The 17,961-nt window shown below is 39.9% G+C and overlaps 1 protein-coding gene across 1 annotated transcript in view; it reads right to left on the bottom strand.

Annotated features, from left to right (window-relative positions):
- The window catches only part of LOC138143471 (NACHT, LRR and PYD domains-containing protein 12-like), a 71,940-nt gene extending 56,625 nt beyond the window's left edge, over positions 1–15,315 (bottom strand). Inside the window, exons 1-3 of the mRNA XM_069064743.1 lie at positions 14,962–15,315; positions 12,764–12,808; positions 825–2,445 (exon numbers count right to left, since the gene is read on the bottom strand). Coding sequence (XP_068920844.1) covers positions 825–2,445; positions 12,764–12,808; positions 14,962–15,202 — 1,907 coding nt within the window. The 5' untranslated portion in view covers positions 15,203–15,315. The remainder of the gene's footprint in view (positions 1–824; positions 2,446–12,763; positions 12,809–14,961) is intronic.
- Between the last annotated feature and the right edge of the window lie 2,646 nt (positions 15,316–17,961).

Raw genomic sequence — 17,961 nt, 5'->3', positions numbered from 1 at the left:
CAGAAATGAAATCTGCCATCAAAGATAAAGGAATCAGGCAGTGATAGGTGAATATTAGGGGGAAAACTGAACCCCAAGGTCTTAAGAAAACTCAGAAATCTTGAACACAAGTGTCAGCTAGCTGCTTCTAATGAAGCTGCCAAGCAGGGGGCACTAAGGTCAACTTGCTTTTTCCCCAACAAAAGATAACTTCAAATGCATCTGCAAGATAAAACCCTGGAAGGATTTATTCTAGCATGAAAATGACTTCCTGCTGACCCATCTCATATGTGCAAAAGATTTCAACATGTGAAGTACTGAGCAAAAGTCCTGTATCCTCCTGTGTGTATATCTATCTATATATATGTATATATATAGATAGATATATAGATATATATCTATAGATAGATAGATAGATAGATAGATAGATAGATAGATAGATAGATAGATAGATAGATAGATAGATAGATAGCCTGTATCCTCCATCACTAAGGTGGGTTTCAGAGTCAAGAGTCTGGTTGAAGTGGCTAAAAGTGCATCTGAAATTCTGCCATGAACAAGCCCCTTTTTTCTTTATGAGCCCGTTGTCACCAGTGCAAAGGACAGTATCTCAGAATCCAGTCAAGGACATGATGAGCAGCCTTCTATCACTGACAGCTTTGGAATGAGGCCTATCATCCCTCCCTTCCCTCTTCTCTGCTTTGCCCCCTCAACGGGGGACATTCTTAAACATTCCAAAGCAGAGAACTGGTGCCAGAAGGCCACTTACTCCCCTACCAATCATTGTCCAAGAGCTCTTAAAAGCCTAGTAAAGGCTTCAAGACATGAGGCATGAAGATACTTACATGGAAAGTCTCTGTGCCCCAGGACAGTGCTTAATGCAGAAAACAACAGTCGGGACCTCATACTGATACCTAATATTTACTTTGATTTCTTGGGTGTTATATAGAGCCTGTGTTACAAACTCAGCATCTTGAGTCTCATATAAATTAGACAAATATTCTGGAAAAATAGTTTTAAAAGAAAAGTATTCTTCATGTTTTCTTTTGGTTTCTCCCTGAGCCCACTGCAGTAATTGTGACTTGATTTCTGGTGACATTCTACATCTGAACTTCCTCTCCAGCTCCCTTGCTGTCTCTGCATTTAGGAAGCCAAACAGGAAACGTACAAGTAGGGCCACAAAGCTGCCATTGCGCCATCTACACTCATTCAGAAGTTTTTTAACATCTGGAATGGAGAAGTCAGCAGGGCTCTTCCCCCCTTCTTTGTCTGGGCTCATCATATAGAACATGGCAGCAAAAAACTCTTGGAAACTCAAGTGAATGAAGCTGTACCGGTTTTTACAGTCACTGTCCTGAAAAATGCTCATGTCTAAGAAGGCAGAGACATCAGCTGCCTCTAGGTTATGCCTCCTCAGGTCCTCCTCCTCAAACAACTGTTTCTTCTTCCAGATGCCCTCAGCAGCCAATCTACAAAGGCCCCTCAAGTTCTGAGGTATAAAGTTCTGGTCTTCAGATGTGACTGAATTGGAAAGATAACACAGGTATAAAGCAGTGGTAGTTTTCAAAGCTCGGATGAGATTTAGTTTTTCCTTCATCTGTTGTTTCAGACAAGTGCAGACAATCCAGTTCATCAGGGGAACACAGCACATGGTGAACAGTGTGTCATTGCCTTCTACTAAACTAAAGGCTTTTTTACCTAAATCTTCATCTCTAAAAAATTTGCAGAAATACTCCTTCCTCTGCTCCACAGAGAAGCCCAGGATCTCCACATGACGTGGATTCTCTAACAAAGGCCTAAATTTCCCCAGAGCAGTGAGTCTTGTAGTGAGCAGCAAGGAGGCTTCAGGGAGCAGGGTCTTCCTTAGTAAGCTGCTCAGCAGGATGGGCACTGGCCTCTGCTGCTTCCAGTCTTTGCACAGATCATATCTGTGCTCATTAAAAGGGAATTTCAGTTCATCTAAACCATCAATGATGAACAGAAGTTTCTCTGGCCGGGACATGATCTCTGTCATGGGAGCCTGGGGGCCAGGCCAGTCATAGGTAATTAAATCAGCAAAACTGATTTCTCTCTCTCCTAATGGGTTTAGTTCCCTGCAACTGAGATAAAAAACATAGTTGAACCTCTTCTGGTAGAGTTTTCCCTCTGCCCAGTCCAAAATCATTTTGATAGCCAGAGTGGTCTTCCCAATACCAGCAGCCCCTTGTAGCACAACAGTGTGTGAATGGATGCCTCTGTATCGAAAAGGATCAAATAAAGATGTAAGCCGTCCTTGTTCCCGCAAGACCTTAGCATGTTTCAAACCTTGGAACAGGAGCTCATGTTTCTTCTCCTCATAAGGGTACTCCAAAAGCAACAGCTGTGTGAAACGGTGCTGAAAGAGCTCATGCTCCCCAGAACGAAAGCACCCATCCCTCATGAACTGGAATTTCTTTCTCATTCGCTCTTGGTAGTTTGTTCTTTCATCTAATGTCATAACAAACAATAAAGAGATATTCAGGATTAAATCTGCTGGGGCATCTTTGGGAAAAGTTCCTGAGATAATGGTTTGGGCATCATTGTTCCCAGAGCCCACATGGAGGTGAAGTGCTACCCTGGCTCTGCCCTCACCTCACATCTGTGGGTGTCCAAGGTAAGCCCCCAAACTCTGCCTGCACCTCAGCTGACTTGATCTTTCTGAAATACAATGTTAACAATAACATAGCCCTGATCAGAAACCTTCTATGTCTCTGTCTTGTCCATAGGAGAAGTCTAAGCTCATCCCACAATTCAAGGCCTTCTTACTTGCCATCTTTATTTCCTCCCAGTTTCCCAAATATAACTTGAACTTCTTACCCTCCACTCTCTAGTTAATTTTAAGCCACTCACATCCAATTTCAACTCCATAAATATTTATTACATGTCTACCATATGCCAGGGAGTCTGCTAAGGGCTGGGAATATGAAGAAAGCTCACAACCTAATAAGGGAAATGACATGCAAACAAATATGTATAAATAAGATACAGACAGGACAAATTGGAGATAATTTCAGCAGGAAAGCACTAACATAAGGGACACTGGGAAAGTCTTCATGCAGAAGGTGGCACTTTAGTTGAGACTTTAAGTAAACCAGGGAAGCCTAGAGATGGTGATGAGGAGTGAGAGAGAATTCCAGGCATAAGAGACAGGCAATGACAATGTAATCAGCAACTGGAATGTCCTGTGCTCACCACAAACTATCTCCTCTCTATCAAAATCTTGTCAGTTCCTCAAGACCCAAGAGAAATCCCACATGAATGTGATTTCTCAGCTCCTACAGACTTCCTTTCTGTTATAGCCATTTTAATCTCCTCACTGACTACCTTGTTTTAGTCCTTATTCTTTGGTGACAAAGATCCAGGGCTATAATCCCAGAAAGAATTTGCATTTGCAAAGTGCCCAGAGGGGTTATCAAATCAAGTCTTTACTTGGAGCAGCTATTTATTTTCATTTCAATGAACACTGAGGTGTACAAAGCACTGTAGGAAGTTTCTATACCATCCCCAACAAGAGCCTGTCCAGGCTCTTCACAACAACCACCAGTGACAGGAACTCACCCCATCATGAGGCTGCTCCTCACATTGAGGACATCTCTAAACTGTCCAGAGTCCTAACATTTACTGAACTGAAACCTGACTTCCTGAACCTTATACCCCTGGTCCTGCTCTTCATCTCCCTCCAGTCTACACTCTGCTTTACTACTACCATGTCTCAAGAACCACTTCATCCTGGGAGCTCACTCCAGTCTAGGAATTAACACAATGGAAGAACCCTCCACCTCCAAGGCCTTTCCCTCAGATTGGATGACTCCTCCAAGAATTTACATTTAAGGGAGGCACTCAGGTTAGTAACTCCTTCATTCTCCTCATGGCTGCATACAGAACCTTCTCTCGTGTTCCTCAAGACAAATATCTTCCTCAAAACCCAACTTTTCAGTTTCTTTTTAGGTGCATTATTCACTTATTACAGTATAAGCTCTTAGAGGACAGACACTGTCTTTCTGTTTTTATTTGTATTCCCAGGCTTAAGCACAGTAGGTCATAGTAACTACTTAATAAATGCCTGTAGGCTGACTGACACATGATAAGCATAAGCCCTTTCCCTAAGGGATCAAATATTGTACCTACACAAGTGGTATCTATATATCCAGATATTAGGCTAAGTTTAGGAGATGTTAAAGATACTATAAAAAGTTTATCTGATAAAATAGGAAAAGACTTGGACCACAAAGGAAGACATTATGCACCCTCAAAGAAACAGAGGACAAACAAGGAGAGTAGTCTTATACAGATGGATGTGAATGTATATACTGATATGTGAGTATGATTATAGTTATCTAAATATATGTGTGTAATGTGTGTATGTGTGTACATATATATAAAGCATATACATATAATATTCAAACTCAAATATATCCACATACAGTATAAATATGGAATCAGAAGCAGGATTAGTGCCAATATAAAAAAATAGTCTAAGGGGTAAGGGAAAAGACCTGGCCTGGAAGACAGAGATTGTTTACCTCTTGTCTTTGTATCTCAGTACTGAACACATAGTAAGTATATAATAACTATTCATAGAATTGAGATGGGTAAATAACAGGGCTTTAGATTTTAAAGTTTCTTCAATTTGGTGTAATCAGGTCTTTTGGGCAAATGTTAATTTTTATGTTGGGCTACTGTATTTCACCACATAATCATCACAGCATTTATAGCCAAATTTCTTTGCAAATAAGTAGCATGCTGAGCATTATGTGAATTTTTCTTTAAAAACTTGTGCCGGTATTACTTGTCTTTTTGTTTCAGACAGTCTCACACCAACTTTTCACCTGCTGAAAGCTGTCTTTCCACAGCTCTGTTTCCATGCTGTTCAGCAAACACAATCGCTTTCAGTGTGAAGCCTGCAGAATAGTTTTTAAAATCTACCCATAATCAGAAAGAAATGTTTCACATGTTAATGTATCACTGGCAGACAAACTGTACAGTTTAGTTAGCATGGGAAGATGCAAGTCTTACCATGCCACGGGACTTATTCATGGCAGCTTAACCTGCCTGTCTGCTCCCCTTGCACCTATGTAAGGCTGTTACATATATTACAATACAGTTAGTACTACAGCACTCTAAATATACCATGAAAGTTTGCTTTTGGAAATATACTCACACACGTATGTGTTTGTATATATGTATATACATATATATGTGTGTGTACACACACATATGAGTGTAAGTATATGTATATACTGAGAGATTAATGCATATCCATATGCCACTGGTGAATACATTGCTGTTCTCTTTACCTTTTAAGCAGCATGATGAACAGAATTATACCATGCAACAATTACCCAATGAAAGGTTATAAACCAATTTTGGGACTAAAAAAACAGGGTGTGATGATAATCCAGTAAAATGCAGTATGTGAAGCCAGTCCCTTTTTCTGGGAGTCTGGGAATGAACTTTTATATGAGTGAACTTTAGATATATATGGGTGGAAATGTATATTTTCATGCACATCACAGTTGATGTATATATCGGTGTGTACTACATATCCATGCTTAAGTATACATATATGTATAAGAATATCAATTGGCAGTAGTTTGTTTGGCAGGGAGGGGGGGGAGGGGGGGGCCCTAGGTGGCGTAGTGAAAGAGTACTGGCCCTAGAGTCAGGACCTGATTTCAAATCCAGCCTCAGACACTTAACACAAAAATGAGCTGTGTGACTTTCGGCAAGTCACTTAACCCCAAGTGCCTTCCAAAAAGCAAAAAAAAAAAAAAAAGGAATATCAAGTGGTCAGTAAACATTTATTAAATTTTGAATCTGTGTCAGGCACTATGCTAAGCACTGAGCACACAAAAAGAGGTAAAAGATAGCCTTTCCCTCACAGAACTCATATAATCTAGTTGGGGAAATTAGCAAATCAATATGTACAAATTAGTTAAACAGAAGATAATTAGGAAAGGGAAGGCACTAGCACTAAGGGGTATCAGGAAAGCTTTAATGTAAAAGATGCTATTTTAGAGGCCTGGAAAGCGCGGCCAGCAGAGGCAGGCCTAGAAGGGGCCTGATCAACTCAGAGGGCAAGTCTTCCCACCAACCAAAAGGTCCACTGCCAGGCCTATCACCAAAAGGCTGGGACTGGAAAGAGCAAGGTAAGAAGCAAATACAGGGGCCCCTGTCCTGGACAGCAAATACTCCTGGGGCTACCATTTCATAGCCCAGAAATTTTTTTTTTAAAAAAGCCCCTATCAGGACCTCCAAAGACTAGGATGACAGAGTGAACCTCACTTGCTCCAAACCCCCCCTCTGACCCTGAAAACATAGAAACTCTTGCCCCAGGGCAAAACCCTCTACAGTAAAGGCTTGGGATCCTAGAGGAAGGGCGTGGCTAGGACCCTGCCTCAAAATGGGTAGAAAGCAGACTACAAAGACAAAGACTCTGGAGTCCTACTATCCTCAGAGGGAGGAACCAACCTCAGAGGGAGACAATGTGGACTCCACACCCAAAGCTGAAACTTCAACAGGGAATGGGTCCCAAGCACAGAAGGCTCTCCTAGATGAGATCAAAAGGAACTTTGAAAACAAAATGAGAGAGATAGAAGACAAAATGAATAATTCTCTCAAAATGAAAATAACAGAATTAGAAAAACATTATAATGAGGAAAAGATCTCTCTAAAAAGAAAAGTGGATGATATGGAAAAGGAGCTTCAAAAATTAACATAGGAAAATGATTTGCTAAAAACCAGAACTAACCAAATGGAAACAAATAACTCTATGAGGAACCAAGAATTAGCCAAGCAAAACAACAAGAATGAAAAATTAGGAAAAGAGGCAAAATATCTCAAAGAAAAAATAACTGACCTGGAAAACAGATCCAGGAGAGATAATCTGAGAGTCATAGGCCTACCAGAAAATTATGATGAAAAAATAAGCCTGGACAACATTCTCCAAGAGCTCATTAAGGAAAACTGCCCTGAGATACTAGAACCTGAGGGTAAAATAGAAATCGAGAGAATCCACCGGACACCTGCTGTAAGAGATCCCAAACTGAAAAGTCCTCAAAATGTTGTGGCCAAACTCCAGAACTACCAGATAAAAGAGAAAATACTTCAAGCGGCCAGAAAGAAACAATTCAAATATCGAGGGTCCACAGTGAGGATTGCACAGGATTTGGCAGCCTCTACATTGAAAGATCGGAGGCAGTGGAATACAATTTTCCAGAAGGCAAAAGAGCTCAGGTTACAACCAAGGATCACATACCCAGCGAGACTGAGCATATTCTTCCAGGCAAAGACATGGTCATTCAATGGTATAACAGAGTTGCAGACCTTCTTGATAAAAAAGCCAGAACTCAATGGAAAATTCAACCTCCAATTATGAGATGCAACAGTGACTTAGAAAGGTAAACAAGGAGAACACACACACACCCTGCTATTTGATAAGAGCAAACTGGTTATAGACAAGTAGAGGGTATGACTATAAAATACATAAAATGATGATTTTTTAAAAATCTTGTTAAGGGCCACAAAGGGACTGCAATGGAAGAAAGGGAATGGTTGAAGTGGAAAAGGGTAAATTATGCCACTCATAGAGGCACAAAAACTGCATAGCAGAGGAAAAAAAGGGAGGGAGTTGGGAAGCATATGAGCTTTTCCCTCATTGGTTCTGGTACAAGGAGGGAATAACAACCAGTTAAGCATAGGACTCTATGGAGAAGAAACGCAAAAAGTATCATTTTAGAGGGAAAGAGGGGAGGGAGAGGAGCTTCGCATGAGATTTGTTCCTGTCACTCTTGATGCGAAGAAGAAATAGCATACTTCATTAAGTATAACAACATCCTACAGGCAGTAGGAGGGGGAAAGGGTTACGAAAGGGAGGTGGGAGTGGTTTGTAGGGAGGGAAGTAGTAAGGGGAAAGGAGAGGAAAAGGGAGGGGGGCTGAAAAGGGAACACTGAGGGAGGCGGCAGTCAAAAGGAAAACTATTAAGGGGGGAAGGGAGAAGGGAGGGAAAATATGAACATTAACAGGGGCAGGAATAGGATGGGGGGAAAGAAACAGATAACAATCAACTGTAAATGTGAATGGAATGAACTCTCCCATAAAACGGAGATGGATAGCAGAATGGATTAGAAATCATAGTCCTACAATATGCTGTTTACAAGAAACACATCTGAAACAGAGGGATACACACAAGGTAAAGGTAAAAGGTTGGAATAAAATATATCATGACTCAGCTAAAGTAAAAAAAGCAGGGGTAGCAATCCTTATCTCAGATAAAGCAAAAGCAAAAATTGACCTAATTAAAAGAGATAAGGAAGGAAACTATATCCTGTTAAAAGGCATCATCGAGAATGAAGCAATATCATTACTTAACATATATACACCAAGTGGTGTAGCATCCAAATTCCTAGAGGAGAAGGTAAAGGAATTAGAGGAAGAAATAGATAGCAAAACTATATACTAGTGGGAGACCTTAATCTCCCCCCTCTGAACTTGATAAATCCAACCTCAAAATAAACAAGAAAGAAGTTAAGGAGGTGAACAGGATTTTAGAGAGCATATGTATGATAGATCTCTGGAGAAAACTGAATGGGGATAAAAAGGAATATACTTTCTTCTCAGCAGTTCATGGCACATACTCAAAAATTGACCATGTTCTAGGGCATAAAAACCTCACAATTCTATGCAGTAAGGCAGAAATATTAAATGCATCCTTCTCAGATCATGATGCAATAAAAATTATATGCAATAAAGGGCCAGGGAAAGACAGACTAAAAACTAATTGGAAATTAAACAATTTAATCCTAAAGAATGAGTGGGTCAAACAAGAAATTATAGAAACAATCAGGAATTTCATTCAAGAAAATGATAATAATGAGACAACATACCAAAATCTGTGGGATGCATTAAAGCCAGTTCTTAGGGGAAGTTTTATATCCCTGAGTGCAAACGTGATTAAATTAGAGAAAAGGGAGCTCAACGAATTGGGCATGCAATTAAAAAACCTAGAAAAACAACAAATTCAAAATCCCCAATTAAATACTAAATTAGAAATACTGAAGACAAAAGGAGAGATTAATAAAATTGAAATTAAGAAAACTATTGAATTAATAAATAAAACCAAGAGCTGGTTTTATGAAAAAAACCAACAAAATTGATAGACCCTTAGTCAATATGATAAAAAAAAGAAGAAAACCAAATTATGAATATCAAAAATGAAAAGGGTGAATCTACCTCCAATGAAGAGGAAACCAAAACAATAATTAGGAATTATTTTTCCCAATTGTATGCACATAAATTTGACAATCTTAGGGAAATGGATGAATATTTACAAACATACATACAAGTTGCCCAGATTAACTGAAGAGGAAGTAAATTACTTAAATAATCTCATCTCAGAAAAAGAAATTGAACAATCCATCAGTCAACTCCCTAGGAAAAAATCTCCAGAGCCAGATGGATTCACTAGTGAATTCTATCTAACATTTAAAGAACAATTGATTCCAATACTCTACAAACTATTTGGGAAAATTAGTGAAGAAGGAGTCCTACCAAACTCTTTTTATGACACAAATATGGTACTGATACCTAAATCAGGAAGAGATAAAACAGAGAAAGAAAATTATAGACCAATCTCCCTCATGAAAATAGATGCAAAAATTCTAAATAAAATACTAGCAAAAAGACTACAGCAACTTATCTCAAGAATAATACACTTTGATCAGGTAGGATTTATTCCAGGAATGCAAAAATGGTTTAATATTAGGAAAACCATCAGTATAATTGATCATATCAACAATAAAACTAGCAGAAACCACATGATAATCTCAATAGATGCAGAAAAGGCTTTTGACAAAATACAACATCCATTCCTATTAAAAACACTAGAAAGTATAGGAATAAATGGAGCCTTCCTTAAAATAATAGGTAGCATGTATTTAAAGCCATCAGCAAGTATTATATGTAATGGGGAGAAGCTAGAAGCATTTCCCATAAGATCAGGGGTGAAACAAGGGTGTCCACTATCACCCCTCTTATTCAATCTGGTACTAGAAATGTTAGCAGTAACAATTAGAGAAGAAAAAGAAATCAAAGGAATCAAGTTAAGCAAAGAAGAGACCAAGCTCTGCAAATGATATGATGATATACTTAGAGAATCCTAGAGAATCAAGTAAAAAACTGCTTGAGACAATAAATAAATTTGGCAAAGTTGCAGGATATAAAATAAACCCACATAAATCCTTGGCATTCCTATATATTTCCAATGAAATTCAACAGCAAGAAATAGAAAGAGAAATCCCATTTAAAGTTACTGTAGACATTATAAAATATTTGGGAATCTGCCTGCCAAAACAAACACAGGACCTGTATGATAATAACTACAAAACACTTTTCACACAAATAAAGTCAGATCTAACTAATTGGAAAAATATCAATTGCTCATGGCTGGGTCGAGCTAATATAATAAAAGTGACAATTTTACCTAAATTATATATTTAGTGCCATACCAATTAATTTACTAAAAAACTACTTTATAGAGCTAGGAAAAATAGTAACAAAATTCATTTGGAAGAATAAACGGTCCAGAATATCAAGGGAATTAATGAAAAGAAATGCTAGGGAAGGTGGACTAGCTTTACCAGATTTCAATCTGTACTATAAAGCAGCAGTCATCAAAAACACTTGGTACTGGCTGAGGAATAGAGGAGTGGATCAATGGAATAGATTAGGCACACGAGATTCAGAAGTCAATGACTATAGTAGTATTGTTAGATAAACCTCCAGACCCTGGTTTTTGGGATAAGAACTCACTATTTGACAAAAACTGCTGGGAAAACTGGAATATAGCATGGCATAAACTGGGCATAGACCATTATCTAACACCATATACCAAAATCAAGTCTAAATGGGTTCATTATCTAGGTATAAAGGTTGATACTGTAAGCTCTCCTAAAACAAGGAATAGTTTACCTATCAGACTTGTGGAGAGGGAAAGACTTTATGACTAAACAAGAATTAGAGAGCATTATAAAATGTAAAATGGATAATTTTGACTACATGAAATTGAAAAGTTTCTGTACAAACAAAGCCAATGTAACCAAGATTAAGAGGGAGGTGGGAAACTAGGAAAGAATCTTTACAACCTATGTCTCTGACAAAGGACTCATTTCTAAAATATTCAGAGAATTGAGTCAAATTTATAAGAATACAAATCATTCCCCAATTGATAAATGGTCAAAGGATATGAACAGGCAGTTTTCAGAGAAAGAAATTAAAGCTATCTATAAGCACATGAAGAAATGCTCTAATTCACTATTGATTAGAGAAATGCAAATCAAAACAACTCTGAGGTACCACATCTCACCAGTCAGATTGGCTAAGATGACAAAACAGGAAAATGACAAAGGCTGGAGAGGATGTGGGCAAATTGGAACACTAATGCATTGCTGGTGGAATTATGAACTGATCCAGCCTTTCTGGAGAGCAATCTGGAATTATGCCCAAAGGGTTATAAATACTTTTATACCCTTTGATCCAGCAATACCACTCCTAGGGTTATATCCCAAAGAGATCATAGAAATGGGAGAAAGACCCATATGTACAAAAATGTTTATAGCAGCTCTTTTTGTGGTGGCAAAGAATTGGAAATTAAGGGGGTGTCCATCAATTGGGGAATGGCTGAACAAATTGTGATATATGCATGTTATGGAATACTATTGTGCTATAAGAAACAAGGAGCAGGCAGTCTTCATATTTACCTGGAGAGGCTTAAAAGAACTGATGCTGAGTGAGAAGAGTAGAACCAGGAGAAATTTGTACACAATTACAGACACAATGTATGTGTGATGACCAACTCTGATAGCTTCAAAAGTCAATCCCAAAAGACTCATGATGGAGAGAAATATGTGCATCCAGAGAAAGAACTAAGTTTATATCCAGGTGGAAGCAAAATACCTGATCTTTTTCCTTCTCTTATTTGGTTTTATGTCCTCTTTACCATTTTTCATTCCAGCTGGTACAATCCGTCCTTATAACCTGACTAATGTATAATGTGAAAGTATTTACAGATCCTATAATTGACTATAAGCCACCATGGGGGGGAGGGGAGGGAAGGGGACAAAATGTGAAATTCAAGGAATTGTGGAATTGAATCCTGTAAACTAAAAGGAAACAAATTAATAAAAAAAAAAAAGATGCTGTTTTAGTTGGGACTTAAAGCAAACCAGGGATATCTGTAGGAGGAGATGATGAGGAAAGAGGCATGTGGGACAGCCAGAAAAAATGCCAAGAACCTAGAGATGGAGTATTTCATTCTCAGAAAAATCTAGGGACATACTACCTCTCCCCTGCACTGTTACATTAGCCTCTTTATTAGTCAGCACCTCATCTCAAATCTCCTCCCTATCCATCTACCATACTAGTGACATTACTAAAACACAGGCATGATCATGTCATTTTCCTCATCAATAAACTCCAGCATGTTTCTATTACCTCTAGCAACAATATAGTATAGCTCTGGCTATAATTTAGTAATACTAAACAAGGGCACTGCCAGTCTTTATACATCTTACCCTTCTAATAGGTATATTATATGCTAAAACCCACAAGAATTCAATTTACTCAATGGCTGTGGAAGTGGCCAAGGTTCCTATAGCACATCCCCTTAAATGTTACTCTTGGGACCACATTAACAGAAAGTCTGAGGTCCAGGATGACAGATGGAATAAAATCTGTGCCTACCTTTTTACATTTACAGTGGTTACTGACCTGAGGAGGCTAGAAGAACTGGAGCAGGAATTAATCCAAGATCCTCTGTAGGAAAGAAAAGCAGAAGACAATGAGAGGCCTTTCTGTTGCACAAGTAGATAGTTGGGAGCTGAAAGTAGGAATGGATCTGCAGGGCAGCATTAAAGAGTAGATTTCAGCTGGGGTCCTGAGGAGTTGGAATGAAATGAGCTGGGTCTCAGCTCCACAAACTCCACAAATAAAAGGTTGTTAACTGACACAAACAGTAGATCTTTAAGCTTTGAAAGCTTAACTGTAATACATAGTGAATTAATAAATCAGCAAGCATTTATTAAGCATAGTCAGTGCCAGGCACTCTTATAATAAATGCATGTAGAGAACCAGGGGCTGAGAGAGAGAGAGAGGGAAATCTGAAGGCTGATGGATTACAGAAGACTTTTTCTTTAGGTACAGAAGTTTATTAGTGTTATTTTTTATTTTTGAGAGGTTTTTTAAAGCTAAGTTATAAAACTAAGTTAAACCACAATGAATTATTTTCCATAAAAACACTTGGAGGAAGTGGGACTTGATCTGGGTCTCAAGGCAGGGGGAGGATCTTCTACATTGCCCAGAAAGAGGACAGGAGAGGATCTAGGGCCCTCTTGTCTCCAGCTGAGTAGAAGCTTGGCTTTATGTGGCTATCCTGTTGGTTCTTGTCTTTGAATTCTAAATGAATACATTTTTCAAAGATTGACATCAGATGTTCAAACTGGAGACTGATATTAAGAGGGCAAAACCATTCAACACACACCAGTGCTCTCATGGGAATTTTAAGTGCATGGAGAGCTTGTGGTTTAGACATCAGTGGTTTAGACATAGGGCTGAACAAGTCTGAGAAACCCAGTGAGAGATGGGGTCACAAATATCACACCACTATTTCAAAGATCCTACATCATTGTGTACACTTTAGAACTTTAAATGACTATTGTTGCTATTTTCAATTTCTTCTCTCCTCCCTGATCCAGGGTTCCTGAATTTCAAGTTCAATATAAGAGTGGACATAGGCACGAAGAGGGTGTAAACCAGTCCTGAAGTCTCCAACAGACCTATGAGGTGACCTGACCCATAAAGGTTTTGAGCAACTAGGTGGAACAACAGGCAGAGCTCCAGACCGGAAGTCCGGATGACTCATCTTCCTGAGTTCAAATCTGTCCTAAGATACTTAATAGGTGTCTGACCTTGGGCAAGTCACTGAACCCTGTTTGCCTCAATTCCTTATCTATAAAAAGAACCGGAGAAAAAAATATCAAACTATTCAAGTATTTTTGATAGGAAAACCCCAAATGGGGTCAAAAAGCTTGGGGCATTACTGAAAGGACTCAAAAACAAAAGGATATTTGATGTAACCAAATTCTTTCTCATCCTTGCTATTGTGCATGCCATCTGATCAACTTTTTGCTACTTAGCACGCATTTTAGAAAAGAAAAGAACCTCTAACCTTGATCTTGACTCAACATAGACTCCAATTGTCTTCAATTTAGAAGTCTAATCATTGTCTTCCCGGGATATTTTCTTCGTGCTGAGATACAATACTTGATCAAAGCTTAACCCATTTCATTTCATCTGCTCCTTTCTCCTTGCCCCTTCCTCAACCACAGCTGACATCTCTATTAGCTTCACTCTCCCACATCCATCATCTCCCCTTCTCTTCGATTCCTTTCCCCACCTACTGGCCCCTCCTGAACATTCTCCTGCCTCCAGCAAACTCTCCTTGTGGCCCAGACGTTCTTCCTCTCCGGTATGGGGGCGCAGTGACTGAACTCCAGTGCTCCCGTCTTGCTCGTTAGGAAATAGCACACCGGTGACCTTCCCTCCCCATCTCAACATAGGTCTTACAGCCCAGTGAGATCCTCCTATTCTAAAGTCAAAAGTCAGCAATCAACCTACAGTCGTGTATTAAGTACCTACTAGGAGTCACGCCCTGAGCGGGGTGCTGCGGCCATGAACATAAAAGTGCAATAGTGCCTGTCCTGAACAACCTTATATTCTTCAGAGGGAAATTACCTGTAAATGCAAAATCTATACAGAATGAACACGAGGCAGTTTTGGTGTGGGAGAAGTCCTAGGACAGTATACCAAGAAGGAGAGAGGAGAAGGGAGGGAAAAACAGGAGGGAGGGAGAGAGAGAAGAGGATGGGACCTCGGGAGAGGGAAGCCCAAGCCTTCAGGGAGACCCTTACCCTTTCTGGCTCGCTCCCACAGAGTCTTCAGGCCCATCTCCTCCGAGATGCTTAGAGCCACCTCCCAGGCCTTTCGCTCCCCTAGACAAATGACCAGGAGCTCTGCCACTTCTGTGCAATCGGCCCCCTCCAGGCGGCCTTGGGGGACTGAGCCCACCACGGACAGCTTGAATTTCTTCAGTTCTTCGGACGTCAGGCGCTCCAAGTGCCGAGCCAGCCGGCAGCTGACAGTCTCGGCCATGGCAGCCCCCTCACCTGCCCTGCCTCTGACAATGTAGGCCCTGAGGGCAGAGAAAGTGAAAATGAAGTGATCCAGAAGAACAGCCTCAGTAGGTCTAGGCCACGCCCCTGGAGCTCCGAGCCAATGAGCAAACACCGGACCCAGCCAGAGGACCTCAAGAATTTCTAGAGCCCGGAACAAAGGAAGGGAGGAACCTGATTGGGCTCAAGCCGAACTACTTTTTCTTCTTCTTCTTTTTTTTTTTTTTTTTTTGGCGAGGGGAGGGGGAGGAGGGGACTGTTAACTCTTAATGGCCTGGACTATTGCCACACCAGGTCAGAGGAGCCTGGGACCCCGGCAATGGGACTGGGAAGTGAAGCCTGTACGACCCCTCCTCCCCGCCCTCAACCCTCCCCCCTCCCCAAGCCCCAGCCCAGATATTTGCATCTTTCCCTCTTCTAGCTGAGACTCAAACCTACATTCACATAGTAACTTGATTTCAGAGGAGCTGGATTCAAATACCACCTATGACAGTTATAGTCAGTATCATCATAGGCAAGTCACTTAACCTCCATAGACTTCAGTTTCCTCATCTGTAAAATGCAGGACTGGATTTACTTTAAATGGCCTCTGAGATCCCTGCCTTTTCACCAGTAATATTTACAAGGCTCTTAGCACAATGCCTGCCACAAATTAGGGGCCTAATAAATGTTTATTGAATTGAATTTCAAGGTGCTTAGTAACTGCTTGTTCCCTCCCCCACCTGCTTGTGAGCACTGAAGAAGTGTTCATTTGTTTGAGTGAAAGCAGAGACTGTAGACCTGGGGTCTTAAGAGGCTATTCCCTGGTCTGGGCTCTGAGGAAAATATGCAGAGTTATTCAGGTCAGTTTACTGGGTCCCAGTCAAAGTGTAGGTGGCAGTAAAATACAATGCTGAAAACCTGAGGCATCTGACCTTGCAAGCATTAGGTAGTGACAAAGGACAAAGCAGGCAAGCCTTTCTTTACTCCAGACAGCTTTCCAAATCTTAAGATTCTTCTTTGCTCCAAGAAGTCTTTTTGCAGGGCATGGAGTTTCTTTCAGTCAGATCAGCTCCTAGCAGCAGCATCACTACCCGTCTTACTTCACTCAGCTTTTGACTAGATTTAGCTTAAAGCAGGCACTCTTCTCCCTTCTCTCTGCCTCGTTCTCTGCTTCTGTGTCTTTGGTCACTGATTCTTCTTCACTCATCACCTGACTCCTCCCTCAAAGTAGAATCTCCTGGTTTGAAGTGACTCATCCCTACCCTAAGGTACAAAAAAACCCCAAAACCCAAAAACTTCACTTATCTGTCAGACACACTGCAGATAGGCAATGTATAACCGTCCCATAATTACCAAAAATTTATTATCGTGGTTTCATAGCTATCACTCTCCAAGTCCATACAGCAATCTTATGCAAATGAGCTGCTGGGAAATGGCGTTTTCAGCTACCTTTGCCTTCTGTGAGCCCTTTTCTTCTGAGAAGCAACTTTCTCAGGTAGTCTCCAAACTGTGTTTTTCCCAGTTGCTTTTCTCTGAGATCTGCCTTTTTCCCCTGCCAATAAATATTTAAATAACTAATGTTCAAATATGAAAAAGGTTTGTTATATCTTCCCCAAAATGAAAAATTTGCATTCCCTGAATATCATGTGAGAAAAAATCGGAATAGTGGAGGAGTATGCAAATGACAAATAGACAATATCTCAAATATTTTCTGTAATCAACGTATTTTAGACTGGTTCACATTAAGTTAAAATTTTCATCATTCACAAATACACACACACAATTACAGAGCCTAAAGCACCCAAACATATAATAACAGCATCTACTTCACTGGGGTCTTATGAGAACCAAATGAGATGTGTAAAGTCCATTACAAGCTTTAAAGTACTATATATCTGTGAGTTGTTAGCAGTCATACATATGCAATCCTGCATATGCAAATACAGCAATGATATATATTACAGAAAAAACAATAGCATGTGATTATGCTAAACCACATCTATATCAACATGCATAAGCATTACAAATCCCATTTTGAGAAAAGAAATGAATGGTATATACTGGAGAGTAAAAGATGGTTGCTTATAAGCACCTGTTACATACAGTACTTCCCATTAAAGAATCTTGTTTGACTAGATGAGTGATGATCTCTCCTGTTTTTCCTGGTGCATCACATCTAAGTCTGATCCCTGGATGTTCTGATACTCATATTTCTGATACTCTATATTTCAAATAGTTGATTAGTAATATCATATAACATTAACTCTGAATTGGTGGTTCAGGCTGGCTATCATAGAAACCTGTTTCACCACTATATTTGGGGCATTATGGAAAAGCTTGTTTGTCTCTGGGATTCATCCTACTTATCTGAAGTGATATTCTCCTGCAAAAGAAAAATAAATTTTGTTGGATTCTCTTGATTATCTGGGGTTTGGGGTGGGGCAATGTATCAGCAATGCCATATTCACAATGCCTATAGAGATTACAAATATGCTGATATAATTATCCATTAGAAAATACATCATGTTTGCCATATGAGGAAATAAACTAGAAAATTTATTAAGATACCAAAAGACTGAGTCCCAAAACCAGAAAGTGAAAGCCATCAGAGTAGTTATGACATTGGCACAGGTAGATAAAGTAGAAAGCACCCACATTTTCAAGCCTTTAAAACAGAACAGGCTACCTCAGGCAAAGGTCCTCCTCTCCCCACGCACAGCAACCACCCAGCGTCCTGGAAGCGCGCTCCCAGCAGCT

Source organism: Petaurus breviceps, unplaced genomic scaffold (genome assembly GCF_028583685.1).
Source record: "Petaurus breviceps papuanus isolate PSGF00001 unplaced genomic scaffold, PetGlider_PUasm1.0 90639, whole genome shotgun sequence".
NCBI lineage: Eukaryota > Metazoa > Chordata > Mammalia > Diprotodontia > Petauridae > Petaurus > Petaurus breviceps.
This window is presented reverse-complemented; position numbering and strand designations above follow the sequence as displayed.